General features: G+C 35.8%; 1 protein-coding gene across 1 annotated transcript in view; it reads right to left on the reverse strand.

Annotated features, from left to right (window-relative positions):
• Nucleotides 1–16,285, reverse strand: part of TRPC4 (transient receptor potential cation channel subfamily C member 4) — a 217,997-nt gene that overhangs the window by 44,565 nt on the left and 157,147 nt on the right. Inside the window, exon 4 of the mRNA XM_007960191.3 lies at nucleotides 13,589–13,925. Coding sequence (XP_007958382.1) covers nucleotides 13,589–13,925 — 337 coding nt within the window. The remainder of the gene's footprint in view (nucleotides 1–13,588; nucleotides 13,926–16,285) is intronic.

The following is a 16,285-nucleotide window of genomic DNA, read 5'->3' on the forward strand; positions in this document are numbered from 1 at the left end:
GTTAATATCCTTCCAACAACAAAAAAATTCAGGTCCAGTTGATTTCATGGTGCATTCAACCAAACATTTCAAGAAGAAATAATACTGGTGCTAATCAAACTCTTACAAAGACACACCAGTAAGAAACATTTAAGAGGCAAGTATTACACTGATAAACAATCAGACAAAACTCTTTAAAATGACACACCAATAGCCCTTATAAATATGCATAAAAATCCTCAATAAATAGTAGTGAACACAAGTTAGCTATATATATATATAAAATAAATCATGACCAAGTCATGTTTTTTCCAGATAATGAAATGTTGTTTCAATATTTAAAAATCAATCAGCATAATTTATCCCATCAACAGATTTTTGAAAAAATGTGATCATTTCAATAGATGCACTATAAGCATTTGACAAAATTTAACATTCATGATAAAAACTTTCAGTAAAGTATGAACAAAAGGGAAATTTCTTAATTTGATAAAGGGCATTTATAAAAAATTATAACAACTTTTCTGTAAAGGGCCAGAGAACAAATAATTTAGGCTTTGCAATAAATGGGCATGAATGTGTTCCAATGAAATTATTTTAAAAAACAGGCAAACAATCTGAGATCAGGTCCATAGTTTGCTGCCTCCTGTGGTGGTGATTACATGACCGTATGTGTTTGATAACATCTTGTATCTCTGCACTAAACTCCAAAAGTTAGTGTTATAACTTAATTTGAATGTAGCAAAAAATTACAAAATTGATATTGAGGAATGAATACAGTGAAAGAAAAAAATAATTTAAAATATGATTGTAATATATTGATTACAGGTAACACATGAGTAACTATACTTCTTTTACATTTTCTCTCTGTTTAAAAATTTTAATAATAAAATGTTGAACGAAATAAAAGCATAGTAGACATGATGTTCTATCATTAATTAGTGAAAATAAACAATGACTATTTAAAATTATCAATAAAGTTTTGTTTTTATATTTTGTTATATTCAAATTTATAACTCATATGAGAGCTGATTTCAGATAAATTAATTATAGTATATTTTTTAAAGTTGGCTGTAGACAACTGCTTTATTCTAAATTCAGCTGTTATGTCCTAGTTTCCCCTTTTAGTCATCTTTCATAAATAAATCTCTCATGAGAGGTCAGATAGAATTGGGACATAATTGGGAAAATGGTAATATTTACTACCTCCATATTGGAGAAAGGAGTGTATCAGAACTGAGTAAGATATGATGCCTGCACTGGATTTTAGAGCTGGTGGGAAACTTAGAATTTAAAATATCCAGTGAGAAAAAATGCTTGGCATAGTTTTTTCCACACCTATGGTGCTTTCTCCTACTAACCTGGCTAAAGACTCAGAATTCAATAGACAACCACAGCCTGCATGAGAAAACTAAGGCCCAAAGAGGCAGTGTAAACAATAATGCGATGCCACTAGGTAATGAGGAAACCAGGACTGGATCAGAATCTCCTAAATGCAGTGCACTTGGACAACATTTTCTTGTACTTGAGAGTTTACAAGGCACAGAGCTATGTGTTTCAGAGGACAGACTGAGGGCTTTGGGAAGGAGGCATAAAGAAGAAGTTATGAGCTCAGTACAATGTTGCTTATTTGTTTTCTCTTGCTTGACACTGCCAATTCCCAGATATTAAATATGTGTATACAATCATTGGTTTAACATATGCATTTCAAGTTAATTTTTCACCATGAGGCACAGTGATAAAAGCTAGTCTATGTTAGGTGATCAAGGGGCCAGGCTCAACTCAGCTAGCAATCAGCTTTAGAATCTTAGCTTAGCCTCTCTAGGTTTCAGTTCACTTCAAAAATCAGAGGTTTGGATTACATGACTTTTACAAAGTATGATTTTTATCCTAACTGCATAAATTGCCAAAGATCGCATCTTCCTATTAGGATTGTGACAATTTTACTAAAAGCAGTCATCACAATCGCTGCCATAAGAGATGAAGAACTGTCCTGTACAAGAGGGCACAGACTTGCTCTGGTCTGCCCTACAAAGCAGAAATTGGATCTTTGATAAGAAAAGTATAGAGAGATAGCTTCTGGCCAAATATAAGGAAGAATATTCTGGCCATTAGAGTTGCTCTAAAACTGGAATGGATTACCCTGTGACATAGAGATTCCAATCCAGAGGCTGTCTTTAAGCCACAGAAATTGTAGCAGTGAGTGGAGACGGATCTGCGTAATCTCTAAAATTCATTCCAACTTAATGAATTTGTAATTTGGTTGCTTTCAGATTTGTATGTATCATGAAATAAAATATATTTTAAAGTACATGCTAACCGGAGCATTTATATTTCATTATGTCTTACAGATAAACTTCATTATCTTTGTACCTGCTTCTACTAAACTGAAAAGTCAAATGTGATTATTAACAGTCACCGAAATAGCTAAATTCAAATATCTTGTGGGTATTTACATGGAGGAAGAAAGGCTTTGGGAAGGAGGTATAAAGAAGTTATGAGCTCAGTACAAGTCAACGTTTTATTTCGACTTCCTTCATAGCTGAGCAGACTCTGTTCTCATTTGATGGGTTAAAGGAGATGAAACTTCAACTGGAAGTTTAGACTAGATGACCTCTAAGGTTTTCTAAGGCGGCTACCAAGCAAAACTCACAATGCTGATATATTACAGTTCCTTTGGAGATCAAGGAGGAGACATTGAATCTGATTTTCTTGACCACCCAAAGTCTTACTTCACTTCTGACCTTTGAAAGGCATAATTGTGTGGGAAAAACAGAGATCCTGATAAAACTGGGAACTCATGCCATCATTTTGTTCAAACTTGAGCTATAGATAAGACTGCCAATCAATGTCTGTTGGGTAATGTGTTGGGATTTTTTTTAAGTTCCAGATTGAAACATCACTTTTTATAGCTCTGGTCACCACATACCTGTCAGATGGCTGTGGATTTATGTTTGTTATGAGCGTGGTAGCAGAATGGCCAGTTTCATTTATTTTGGCAGCATTTACTGAATTTTTGCAGAAACAAGCTTTTAGAAAAACTAGAGGGTGCTATTAACTAAATAAAAAATGAATTCAGATAGTAAATTATCCATGGTAACTAAAAAGCCTGAAGAGAACAAAGATTAAGAGAGCTTCTGTCACAAAATGTTTATCTTGTTCCCACAATGGGAACATTTCAAAATTGCTCTTTGCTGTTTATAAACAGAGGACATGATTTCTCAGAGTTGTGGTGGAGGCCTAATTACAAGCATTGATGTCAAGACTGTGGGGACCAACAAAGGAAAGAGCACAGTACAAATGAGTCAGAGAACTTCCTTTTAAAAATATTTGTAGATGCCTGGAAGTTTGTACTATTTTTTTTTTCTACCTTTCCCATAACAATTTTCACTCAGGGCTATTTGAGGGTTCTATTATGTCCTGTGAAGCTGGCTGTGAGGATGTGATGGGGTAGGCAATGCTCAGATGCCACATTTAACAGCACCAATTACATGTGACAAATGTGTAACTCTGCAAACAGATCTCCCGTCGTTCCCTTTCTTACTGTCAGTACTTACACCAATAGTAAACAACCCCAAACAAAAAGCACGTCACCTTTTCACCTATGACAACTTCCAGGGGTCTATCATTTAAACCCCAAGGCTGTGGGGGACCTGACCTTGGAAGTCTCTTCACAGAACACCGAGCTTTATGTTGTGGTATCACCTCAATGAAGATAACTGAACACAAAACATTCCTCTCTGCTGGAGTTTTGTATTGTTTTGTTTTTTTGATTTTCAAATCAGGGAATATAAAAGTAGTCTCTCGTCAAAAATCTGCTTCTATTCAAAGAGAAATTTAAAGGAATTCTTTTATTCAGTAGAAACCCACTTGTTCTGGACCGCTAAGAGGCACTCAGTTACGGAGCAGCTCCTGTTCTCAGCAGTATACTTAAAACTCAAACAAAGGTGAAAACAAGGACCCCAAGTATCCACGTTCTGAAAAGAGTTTACGGAAAATTGTAACCAAACTTTTCCTTCCAATGCCTACTAGGAGGCATCAGGAACCTATCTGTTCCTAAACATCTAGCCCTCTACTTCCATAATCTATAACAGAGGTAGACCTAGGAAGACAGATGGCGAGAGAGCCACGAGGTCAGGGAGTGCAGGGTTTCTGTTTTGTTTTTGTCATCGTCGTTATTTTTTAGAGACAGAGTCTCACCCTGTTTCCCAGGTTGCCGTGTAGTGGTGCATTATATCTCACTGCATCCTCAAACCCCTGAGCTCATGCGATGCTCCCACCTCAGCCTCCTGCGTAGAGTAGCAAAGACTAGAGGCACATGCTACCGTGCCCAGCTATCTTTTTTTTTTTGTTGTTTGTTTTTCTGGTAGAAAAGAAATCTTGCTATGTTGGCCAGGCTGGTCTTGAACTCCTGGCATCGAACCATCTCCCCACCTTGGCCTCCCAAGGAGGGAGCTTGGATTACGGGCATCAGCAGCCTGGCCAGGACAGTGCAGTTTTTGTGCTAAAAGCGAATCTCAGAAGGAGAGGTAAGGGTGTTTCCTCACCAATACTACTGCCTCCCTAAGTCAAGTAAGGTAGACTCCAAGAAAACCCCTCATAAAGTCTGGGAATTTCTACAAGGAGGAACTACTATCTCACCGCTGCTGGGGCATCTGTTTGGGCAGTTGGCTTGCTCTCTCCCCCTGGGTCCATCTCATCACAGAAAATAGAAAAGCAGTGAAGTTTGGCAATAGAGTAGCCCATGGTAGTCTGGCCTTCTGTCTTTTAAGGTGGTAACGTTCTGTGACGCTGTTGTGAGGTTAAGTGCATATTACAAGAATTGGCTGGGTTTGAGCCTTCTTGCCAGGACTCAAGAGGGATTTGTTAGGGTTCCAGGACCCCCATTAGGGACTGACTGCTGGTTGCAGGAGTGGAGGAACTGGAAGATGCCTGGCAGAGTTGAATCTCTGACTCAGAGAACTATGCAGTGTGGAGGCACAACAGGGCCCTCAAAGAACAGACGTGCACCCCTCAGGAGAGTCAGCATCACACAGGTGGCTCAGTAATAGCTGGAGAGGCAGGACAACCAACCAAGAAAGAGCTCTGACTAGGGTACCAGGTAAATCAGGACATTTAACTTCTCCCATTTCCCATCTTCCCTAAAGCAACAGGAATGAGGAAACATGAAGAGCCTGTGTCCCACCTTGAATACCATTGTTGGAGTTAAAGGATGTGTAAGAGATGGACAATCCCATATCCTTCAAGCCATGGGTCAGGCCTTTATTGGGAAGAGAAGATCTTTAAGCTTATTATGAAATTTGAGTTTTAAACTGAATACAGCCTACTTTTAAATAATTTGAATTTCAGAAAATTTATGATAACTGATAGTGATATTATTCAGAAACAAAGAAAGGATATTTGATATTAAGTGGCCAAGGAGAGTGATAGAAAGGAGTAAAACCATTTCATGTTTAGATTCAAATACATTGAAGCTCCTTAATAAAACCATTACATGATTAGGAAATTTGACTTCCAGAATTGTTTCTCAGTCTTTAAAATACTTTCGGAATTTCTAAATCAGCCAACCATAATCTGAATTTGTCATAAGAATCTACAGTAATTATAATTTTAGTCAGCAGACCATACTTCAAAAAACACTGACATAAAGAGACAGTGAATGTTAAATATTCTTAGTTGGAAGACATCTAAAAATGCTTAAACCCATTTAAAAAAAATGGGTTTTGACACCATTATTTTAACATTTTGAGAAAAAAAAGCTAGGAATATATAATTAAGGAAGTACACATTTTTAAGTTTACCAAGAAAGGATGCCATGTTAGTTTCAGAGTAAGAGTGAAGCGTAGAACTTTAGAATTCCAGATCATCTGATAGCTTCTGACCTAAAAATAGTTACTTAAAAATCAAGTGAGACATTTTATCAGTGTAGGAGCATTCTTTTTATAGGATTTTAATTTAAAAATTTTCCATGAAAACTAAGAAGTAGAATGCTTATGTAGATAGGAAGACAAGGAATAAATATTTCTCCAATTCCTTGTTCATTACCCTTTCAATAGGTAGCAGTGGTTGCCTAATACATAGTTTTGAATGAGTGAATATTAATAGTTTCACTATGAAAATTACCACCTTCCACTGAATATAAACTTCTGAATATTTTAAAAATAAATATGCACAAAGGAAATATATTTATTTCTTTCAGTTTTCCTGAGTACCCCTTACACACACACACACACACACACACACACACACACACACAGAAATTTAAAAAATAATAATGTCCTTGAACAAAACCCATTTAACTTTAGGACGTAGCAACTAATACATGGAAAGCAAAATAGGAAACATCTCTAGGTCAAATCAAAGGACTTACTCTTTCTTTCTTGGAATGAATTGCTTCTTTTAGTGTTTGAAAGCCACACATAGTATGTTTTAGATTAGAAGCAAGGCAGTGATGATACTGGTGGTGATGTAAGCGTGGTGGTAGTGATAAGTTTGGTGTGTTGGTAAACATAATATTCAATAATAAATCATATCAAATGCACATCTTAAAGAGCATTACACGTTTAATGAAGCAGAAACATGGTCCATTCAAATTTCACCTGTGTAAAAATCTAAGCTGGCAAATAGAAACGAAGAAGTCTTAGGTATGGAGACATGTTCAGAGCTCTTTTTGCCTTTTCAAATTCTACCTCTCACACTTTTGGGTCAGTGTCTCAGAAAGGATAAAGAATCTAGATCTAGACTTACATTGACTGGAATTTGAATCTAGTATCACTTGTTAGCTCCTTGATCCCTTGATCCCTGCAAGGAATCTAAATTCTCTAAGCCTGTTTCCTCTCTGTGAAATGAGACATTAACTCATTTATTATGATGAAATGGAACAGAGTTACTGTGAAGTTCGAACAAAAGAATGCATTTAAATTACTCAGCACACTGCCTAACTTTTCAGTTTCTACTATTTATGACTACGATTACTACTACTACTACTACTACTACTACTACTACTACTACTACTATTGTTACTCTGTGCTGATGAAGACTAATTCAAGAATCTGTCATGCTATTTTTTTTTTTTTTTTTTTTTTTTTTTTTTTTACTATGACCCTTTCTTTTTGGTATCTACTCCTCTTTTCCTATCTTTTCCCCTCTTCCCTTGAACCATCTAAACCATGTTTTCAAACTGAAGGCCTGGAAATTTCTATTTTGCTGTATCAAATTTATATTTCACTGTCATGGCCTAAAAAGAGTTCATTTCTCTCCAACAAAGAAACCATGTGTTCAGCATGAATAGGAGCACACACAATAACTGAAATCTTCATTAATATTTCATTGTTTGAGATATTACTGTGTTAGTCTTTATAATTCTGTGAAGGTGATGTTAAAATATTTTTTCCCACAGATAAATAGTAAAATGAGGGTCATATGTCACACTGTACTGACTATCTGATTTCCTCAAAAATTAAAATATCCATTTTAAATTAATAAATGGGTAGTCTGCAACTTGGGTTTGAAGGTCTGTGTGTGTCTGAAGCTAGTTTGCTAAGATTATTTGAGCACCACGCCAAGGGAGGAACTGGGGAAAGTAATAGGTGTATTTCTTATACTTGTGAAAATATTGTCTGGGGCTGCTTGAGGGGATGGGAAATTCAGCAGTGAGGCTGAAAATATGAAGCCATATAATCTTAATGACTTTTGACAAAAGATGAAAGAATGGTCGTAAGAGGAAGAATTAAATATATGTGCACACACATGTATGTATATATACACACATGTGTATGTATATATATGTGTCTATATGTACTTATATACACATAACTGATTATACATATATGTGTAAAAACCATAACTGGTTATACACATATGTGTGTGTATATATATCTATACACACACACATACATATATATCCATACATACAGTATTATTTGACTCTACGAATATTTATCTAGATGAAAATGTGATCAACTTTTCATTCTACATCTTCAATTTGGTAGGCCTTGTTGAAATGTTCACACTTGTTAATATCAACCTTTTAAAACATAAAAATGTAAAATAAATTATGGAAATGAGAAACCAATCTTGTTTAAAAAATTGCTAAATAAAGTATGTGTTATAGGCAAGTTGTATAATCTGGATATTATGAGCAATTCTTACTTTATGCCTAGGAATTCAATAGAAGCTATTTTTAACAGAGCTTAGACCTCCTCCTATGTTATATCTTTTCCTCAGTTCACCCTGCTCACCATGCTCAGTTTGCATAGATTTGCATACCGTTTAATTGTGGCATAATCCCGGGCATGTTCACAATGTCATGTCACTTCAGCAGCCATTTTGTTTTCTCATAGGAACAAAGTATTTCCTGCTGTATTCATACAATAGCCTTCATTAAAGTTTCTGTCTCTTTCTTTCTTTCTTTCTTTCTTTCTTTCTTTCTTTCTTTCTTTCTTTCTTTCTTTCTTTCTTTCTTTCTTTCTTTCTTTCTTTCTTTCTCTTTCTTTCTTTCTTTCTTTCTTTCTTTCTTTCTTTCTTTCTTTCTTTCTTTCTTTCGCTCTTTTTTTTCTCTCTTTCTTTCTTTCCTTTTTTTTTTTTTTTTGAGATGGAGTCTCGCTCTGTTGTCTAGGCTGGAGTGCAGTGGCACAATCTCGGCTCACTGCAACCTCTGTCTTCCGAGTTCAAGCGATTCTCCTGTCTCAGCTTCCTGAGTAGCTGGGACTACATGTGTCCGCCACTATGCCCATCTAATTTTTGTGTTTCAAATAGAGATGGGGTTTCACTATGTTGGCCAGTCTGGTCTCGAACCCCTCGTGATCTGCCCACCTCGTCCTCCTAAAGTGCTGGGATTACAGGTGTGAGCCACCACGCCCAGTCCAAAGTTCCACTTCTTTCATGAAAAGCGTTATCCATTTTATAATTGATTTTACTAAGCTAATTACATAAGTCTGCATCTGGAAATTTTACACATATCCATACTCTTTTGTGCAAAGGGATAAGTTATAACAAAATTTGTGGGTTACAATCAGAGTTGGAATGAATTCTGAGGGAAAATTCAAACTGGGTTTCAGGAAGGCCTGAAAACTAGCATCCAAAAGTTTTTTTCCCCCTAATCTTACTACATATTATCTTCAGAAACAAATGATCTCTCTTTGAGATAAAACTCTTGTCATAATTTCGATGAATTCTCATAATGCACATTACACATATAACATGCTTTAGTTTTCATGTAATTTTTTAATAAAAATAAATTTATCATATTCTATTCATTGCGTTTTTCCTAGTATAATATGTTAAAAATCAAACCCTGAATAAGTTAAGAGCCTCAGAGTCATGGAAAACGTAAAAGTACCCAAGTCTCTGATCTTCTAGCCTCAAGCTCTTTCTAATCCATCATTCAGTGTTTCCAACAAAACTTTTTCTCCAGACACCCAAAAAGTATAGCTCTGTTATCAGGTCCATATAAGTCCTTGATCAAACAACTGTTTTACTTTTTACTCTAGATTAAGTGGGTAATTTGACAGCCTGAGAAGGATATTGGTGTCTATCTGTCTGGAATTTACTCATCTATTGAGAGTTCTAACAGAATTATCCATGATTTAGTTTTCTCCATTAGTTAGAACTGTATCACAACGACCAGCATCATAAGTTTAGTCCCTGTAAAGCTTTTTGGCTTTCTTTCTTATATAATAAAGTTCATCCTGACAGCAAATATGTGCAAGAAGATCTCTTGAGGCTGTTTGATGGCAGAAAGGAAAAGGTCGATAACCTGCAAATACAAGCAAGTCTGAAGTAAAAATAATTCTAAAAGCTTTGTTGGACGGTGAGTTCCAACTTATCACTGACACCATGGCAGAAGGATAGAAGAGCCATTATGAACTGCTTTCTAAAGATATAAAACACAGTAGATTTAAATAGTCAACAATGTTGAACTTCAACAAGAAAGATACTGAAATAACAGAAACCTTATTCTGCCATTGTACTGAAACACAAGATAACTGGTTCTATGAGGCTGAATACAGTTCTTATTGTTGAAACACTGCAAGATGTATAAAATAACAGAAATTCCCAAGCAAAACCATACTTCTTAAGAAGAAAAAGAAATTGGTTTGAAAGGTTAGGCTTTAAAGTTAGAGAACTTTCCTACCTAGACAAACATGGACATTTATGATATAAATATATAAAACGAATAAGTGAAAAGTGTTTTGCTAGTATAAACGAATGAGAGGTATAAAGTGATCGTTTCTCATACATCAAGATATTATGAATGTGAAGAAGATCTTTTGAAAATGGAAGAAAAGTAAATTTAGTACAAATAAAGAAGTATTACTTTGTACAACAAGTAACTCACAGAGCTGACATGGTTTGAAAATCTAAGTCAATTCAAGAAGACTTGAGAAAAAACCATAAACAGAGTTCCAATCTACCATTGGGACAATTAACATGATGAGGGACACACTTATAAGCCACATCATTTCTGTAAGTCATTCAATCTTGATGTTATAAATCTAGAACCTTGCAAACAAAGAACTATGAAATGTCCTGCTAAGGGACGCATGGCCACTTACTTTATCAGACAGTAGGACAGGGCAAGAGAATATAGAGGATTCATTAATATAGTCATCAGACCAGACCATGCTTTTTTATATATATCACATTTTTGGTAATAGATTACAGTGTTCCTTCTCTGATGTCTTTAGCTTTGTTTTCCCCCTCAACACCATACCTCCCACGAAAGGATCCATTTTCTCTGCTTTAACAATGGTAGCTTAGCAGACAGGATGCTACCATTCAGGGGGACTTTAGTTGTCATTCACTCTAAATCTTGCATTTTGTAGATGAAGACACTGAAAATCCTGAGAACTTGTGACCACCCATAATTTAATAGTCTCCTAATGGTAGAACCTGAGCATGGATTTAAGTCCAGTGCCATTTGCAGAACAGCCCAACAACACAGCACACACTCCTTATAATCATGGATCTAGCAAGGCACTGCGAACTCAGTATCAGATATGAGGCATTCACAATTCACCAGACTTGGTGAACAATATAACGGTTTGACAGATCTCTTTGATATATAAACATTTTTTCCTCATGCCCCATTATTTAAGCAAGATGATCATTTGCATGCCTGTTTCCCCCCCCCCCCCCTAGGAAATCTCTTTTCATCCTAAAATTCTCAGAAATATTAACTCCCTACAGTCAGGAAAGCTTGAGAAAATGTTGCCTATAGCAGATATTTTTCTAGGCTGGAATTATAATACTCACAATTAAATCTATACCTCATATAATCATTTAGCTGTGGTTGGATGCAGTTTCTTCCAGCCAGCTTTCATGAAATATTCTGGTAGAATCTTGGTGTGTAGCGGGCAGCCAATGACTGTTTCATTGGACAAGTAATTAGAACTTCGGACCTCCTATTTTTTAAATACTATTTACCATATTATGACATTATGTCACAAATCTGTTTATTACCCATTTATTCCAGTAAAATTTAAGCTTCATTAGCAGAAGCGCTCTTTGTTGCTTTACTTTTGTCACTATCATCCTTCACTGCACATTCTGCCTGGAAAGTACTTGACACAGTTTCATTGATGGTATCAAGGAAAGATTAGGAATACTCTACATGCTTACATTTTATTGTATCTATAGTATTTTTTCCAAATGAAGTGTTCTGCATTTTATTTGGTACACTAGAATTTTTAGACATTCAATGTAAGTTATCCATAATGGAAAATGTAATGTCCTAAACTCTTCATAAGAATTTTTCCCAAGACATTTTCTAAGAAAACTCCTTTAAAAAATTCTTAATGGGATAGATTTAATTTAAATGAAACAGGAAGGGTTATTTTATCTTTAATGCCAACTGCAATGTCATAATTATTTTATTCCAAAGGACATTCAGGACACTTATAGATTATGTGAGCCTTTTAAATTTTTCTTCTTTTCTTTTTTGAGACAGAGTCTCACTTTGTCACCCAGGTTGGAGTGCAGTGGTGCAATCTCGGTTCACTGCAACCTCTGACTCTCAGGCTCAAGCTATTCTCCTGCCTCAGCATCCCAGGTAGCTGGGAATACAGGCTCTGGCTACCATGCCCAGCTAATTTTCATATTTTTAGTAGAGATGGGTACTACTCGAACTTCTGATCTCAAGCGATCCACCCACTTTGGCCTCCCAAAGTGCTGGGATTACAGGCATGAGCCACTGTGTCCTGCCCGGCCTGACCCTTTTTTCTGATTTAAAAAAGATCACACTTTATGCACTTTAGATTAATGAGAAGCTACTCTATTTTAAAGTTCACCTGAGGATATTGTTTAGTTATATATGTAAAACATCAAATCTTGTCCTGATTAACTTTTCTTATTGACAATACTTAAAGTATGGTTTTTACAATTTTTAAAACTGAAAAATATATCTATCTCAAATAGGCTGTCTTTTTTTTTTTTTTTCTGCCTCAATGTCATTTTAGTCTCTTCAGCAGTGTTGAGAGTAACCCAAACTGAATTCTGAGATTTTGAATCATGAAATTTGTCACATATTTTCTAATAGCCAAATGATGAGGTGAATATGATAGAGAGGTTTAAAATGATGAGCTAAATTGAGAAAATGTGATTTCTCAGCAAACCATAGTAAAGAGAAAAGCATAATTAAAACGTACATTTTAACCATGGCTATAATAACAACGAGAAAGGAAAACAAAGTTTTCACTAGCTACTTTTTTTTCTTTTCTTTTTTATTTTTTTGAGATGGAGTCTCGCTCTGTCGCCCAGGTTGGAGTGCAGTGGCACGATCTCAGCTCACTGCAAACTCCGCCTCCCGGGTTCACGCCATTCTCCGGCCTCAGTCTCCCAAGTAGCCGGGACTACAGGTGCCCGCCACCACGCCGGGCTAATTTCTTTTTGTATTTTTAGCAGAGACGGAGTGTCACCGTGTTGGCCAGGATGGCTACGATCTTCTGACCTAGTGATCCGCCAGCCTCGGCCTCCCAAAGTGCTGGGATTACAGGCGTGAGCCACCGCACCTGGCTGAAAAACAAAGTTTTCACTAGCTACTTTAAGGTGTTCTACTTTACAGTGGTTTGCTTCAGATCCAACACAACTTTCTATGACAAGAACAAAAAGAGTGGCCAATGTCCTGTTGTTTAATTTCCTATTATTTTAAATTAATATAGCTTTCAAAGATAAATTTGAACGGATTTTTTAAAAAAGGTTTCAGTTACTTTATGTATAGAATCACTAATTCTTCAGGGTAATCTGTATGTACTTTTAGAAGACTTATCTATGAGGAATATTAGAATGATTATTTACATGTAGTTAATGAGATATGTTGAGAAGTTTTAATAAACAAATAAAACTCAGACAGTCAGTCATGGAATGTGAAGTCATTAAAATCTGTAATTCGAAAACTTAAGGTTACATTTCTTAAACTGCTTTTGTAAGCAGATCCACTGCAGCTTGTAAAATAGTTGTTTGGCTTTGGGGGTTAGGTTCTTGGAGCTACAATAGTCAGAACCTGTTCTAAACATTCCTAAGTTCCCAAACGTTAATGAATATTTTCTGAGCAACAAAATTCCATGGCAGTAACATGTTTTTATTATATTTTCTATAGTAACACATTTACCCAGGACCCATGGTAATATCATCCACTCGACGATGGTTGGTGGTGGACCTTGCCTGTTCAAGTCTGACCTGTCGATGTGCTGAGAGGCAAGCAGCAGCAGGAACAAAAAAGTCAAATAGGAGGCTGTGTGGCAGATAAACTTGATAAATGGCTTCCTGATGAACAGTCCGAGTGGGCTTTTGGGAGCTATCAGGTAGCACACAGAGAAGACAGGAAAAAGAAGTCCTATGATGAAACATGTCACCATCTTCACTGCCCAGTGTCTTCTCCTCCAGCCTGGAAACTCATCGTACCAGCGAGATGCCAGCAGCTGTTGACAATTGGGCTGGGCAACAAACTAAACAGAAGGGAAAGGAAAAGGAAAAATAAGTCATAGTTACATGGAGTGGCCTCAGTTCGTCAATAAGAACACAATTGGGATATTTAAAGACAGAAATGCTGTTTCACATAATTTTACATTTAAACAATCAAAAGGCCTTAAGTCATTCTGTGAATAAAGCCAATGTATTGAATATTTATTCTACCCAAGGCACAGTATGACATGTTTAGTGAGACACAACTGAAGTCAAAATACTATGGCTGCACTTGAGGAAGCAAAAATAGAACTGGGCAATAGGAATATGCAAAAGATACACTGATAAGTGAACAAAGCAGTTTACAAAGATACACACCTAAATACACATATATAAGAATATATAAATGTGGCTCTTTTTTGATATAGTTATTATTTCTTGGTTACAACACTATACTTAATTTTTATTTATATTTGTGTGTACTTTTAACAATTTTCTGTAATAGATATTCATTTCTTTCATCATCAGGAAAAGCAAACAAACTTTTCTTTATGAAGTACAAGCTAAATATACTTTTAATTGGGTTGAGGCAATATGAAAAACAGATGAAAGAAGATAATATTCACCAGAATGTTAATCATCATAGCTTAATTCGGTATAAACAATGCAAACACCTTCCTAAGTATACCTAATTACCTTATACAAAACATTTCACAGACTTGACTCATTCTATCCTGGCAACATTTTAGAGATATAGCATGGACACTACTTACTGTAGGTTAAGGAGGTTACGTATCTATCAAACTATGAGACGTTTGAATATCTGGTCCAGGATTATTTTCCTCAATATTTCTTTTTTTTCCTCAGTATTTCTCAGATTCTATTTCTGAAACTTTCTCATTGGGATTGTCAGTTAAGCAATATATGAATTAAGAGAAAATTGTATCCTTCAGATGGAACAGTCCAAGAATGCTTCCACCTGGACATATTTGTATAAGTAGAAAAAGAAGATAAAGGCAATCCACGGCAAGATACCATGGGAGAACAAGAGCATAACCTGGTGAGAAAGTGTACAGTGGGATTAAGCGATGCCCTATGGACAGTTCTGATTGAAGGAGAGGTGTAAGTTCCTTGTAAGAGACTTGGAAAAGTTCTGTTGGCATAATAAAACAGGCTTACTCTAAAAGCAAACTTAGTGCTTGTTCCTTTTACAGGTCTCTCCACCCAGCTCCACATTTCCCATCTTTCTTCTTTAGTACTAAGCCATATCGCTGTCTTTTAGGCAAGACTTTTTCCTTTCTCTTTTCTGATGGTAAGCAAGCAAGCAGTCTCTGGATATGCAGAAAGGATGCTTTGTTTGGGGATGAAGAAAGAGATGAGGTGACATTCAAAGAGTAATCCAATAGTTGAGGTGTTCAACCATTTGAATTAGATGAATAATAGTTTTTCATGCAACTGTTTCTCTTCATCTTGTCTTGCATATCTACTTATCAACGTATATAGTGGGCAAATAAATATGCAAACAACTGAATTAGGTTTATAATAATGGATTCAGTAAATAAAGATAAAACCAGATAAAGTAGTATAGTTTTAAGGCTGGGATAGGGAGGACTCTCCTCATTATCTTGTATGGCACTTACTTAAGGAAATTTCAAGCTCCATAAACAGTCAAGCTAAATTTTATTCCAGACCAAGCCAGGTATTTGAAAGTCAAAATAGAGTTTTTGCTTATATAACTGTAGAGTACTGACAAACAGTGGTTTAGATTGTTAACAAGCACTGTTCTCTTTAAGAGTTTTATTTTTTCCCCACATAATCCTTTCCATCAGCATTTGATAAAGAAATCATAGTCTACCATCTTCTTTCTTTTTTTAATCCCCATGGAATAAAATATTTTTAGTAGTATGAAACTTTAGGACAACTGAAATGTCTTGATAAAAGAGAGTTAAGAAAGCCTATGGGAAATGCAAGATATAACAAGAAGTTGCCATCATCTTATCAGTATTCACACATTGACAAAACACTATAAGGGACTAAGTACTAAGTAACTCATTCCGTGCATGCAGAAAGAGTAAAAGAAAGGTGTGTACTTTGTTCACTACAGTCTAAGTGAGGTCTTGGATTCAAACTCTGCCCTTTCTGGTCAAAATCTCACTACAGCATGGGGCACCTGAGGACAATCAAACAGAGAACTTTCTTAGGGTAATTTAAGATTTGTTTGAATTAATATTTCTGCTGTGAATACATATATATATACCCCGTAAAATTACCTAAAAGAAGCAAAGAGTTTAATCCTCATAGAACACCTGCCATTGCAAAGTGCTAGGATAGCCATGATTTTTTATTTCTGTTTCATTCTTAAAAGTGCTTTTTCTTTCTTTAGTTATTGAAAGTGTATACTGTA

Source organism: Chlorocebus sabaeus, chromosome 3 (assembly GCF_047675955.1).
Source record: "Chlorocebus sabaeus isolate Y175 chromosome 3, mChlSab1.0.hap1, whole genome shotgun sequence".
In the NCBI taxonomy this organism is placed as follows: Eukaryota; Metazoa; Chordata; class Mammalia; order Primates; family Cercopithecidae; genus Chlorocebus; species Chlorocebus sabaeus.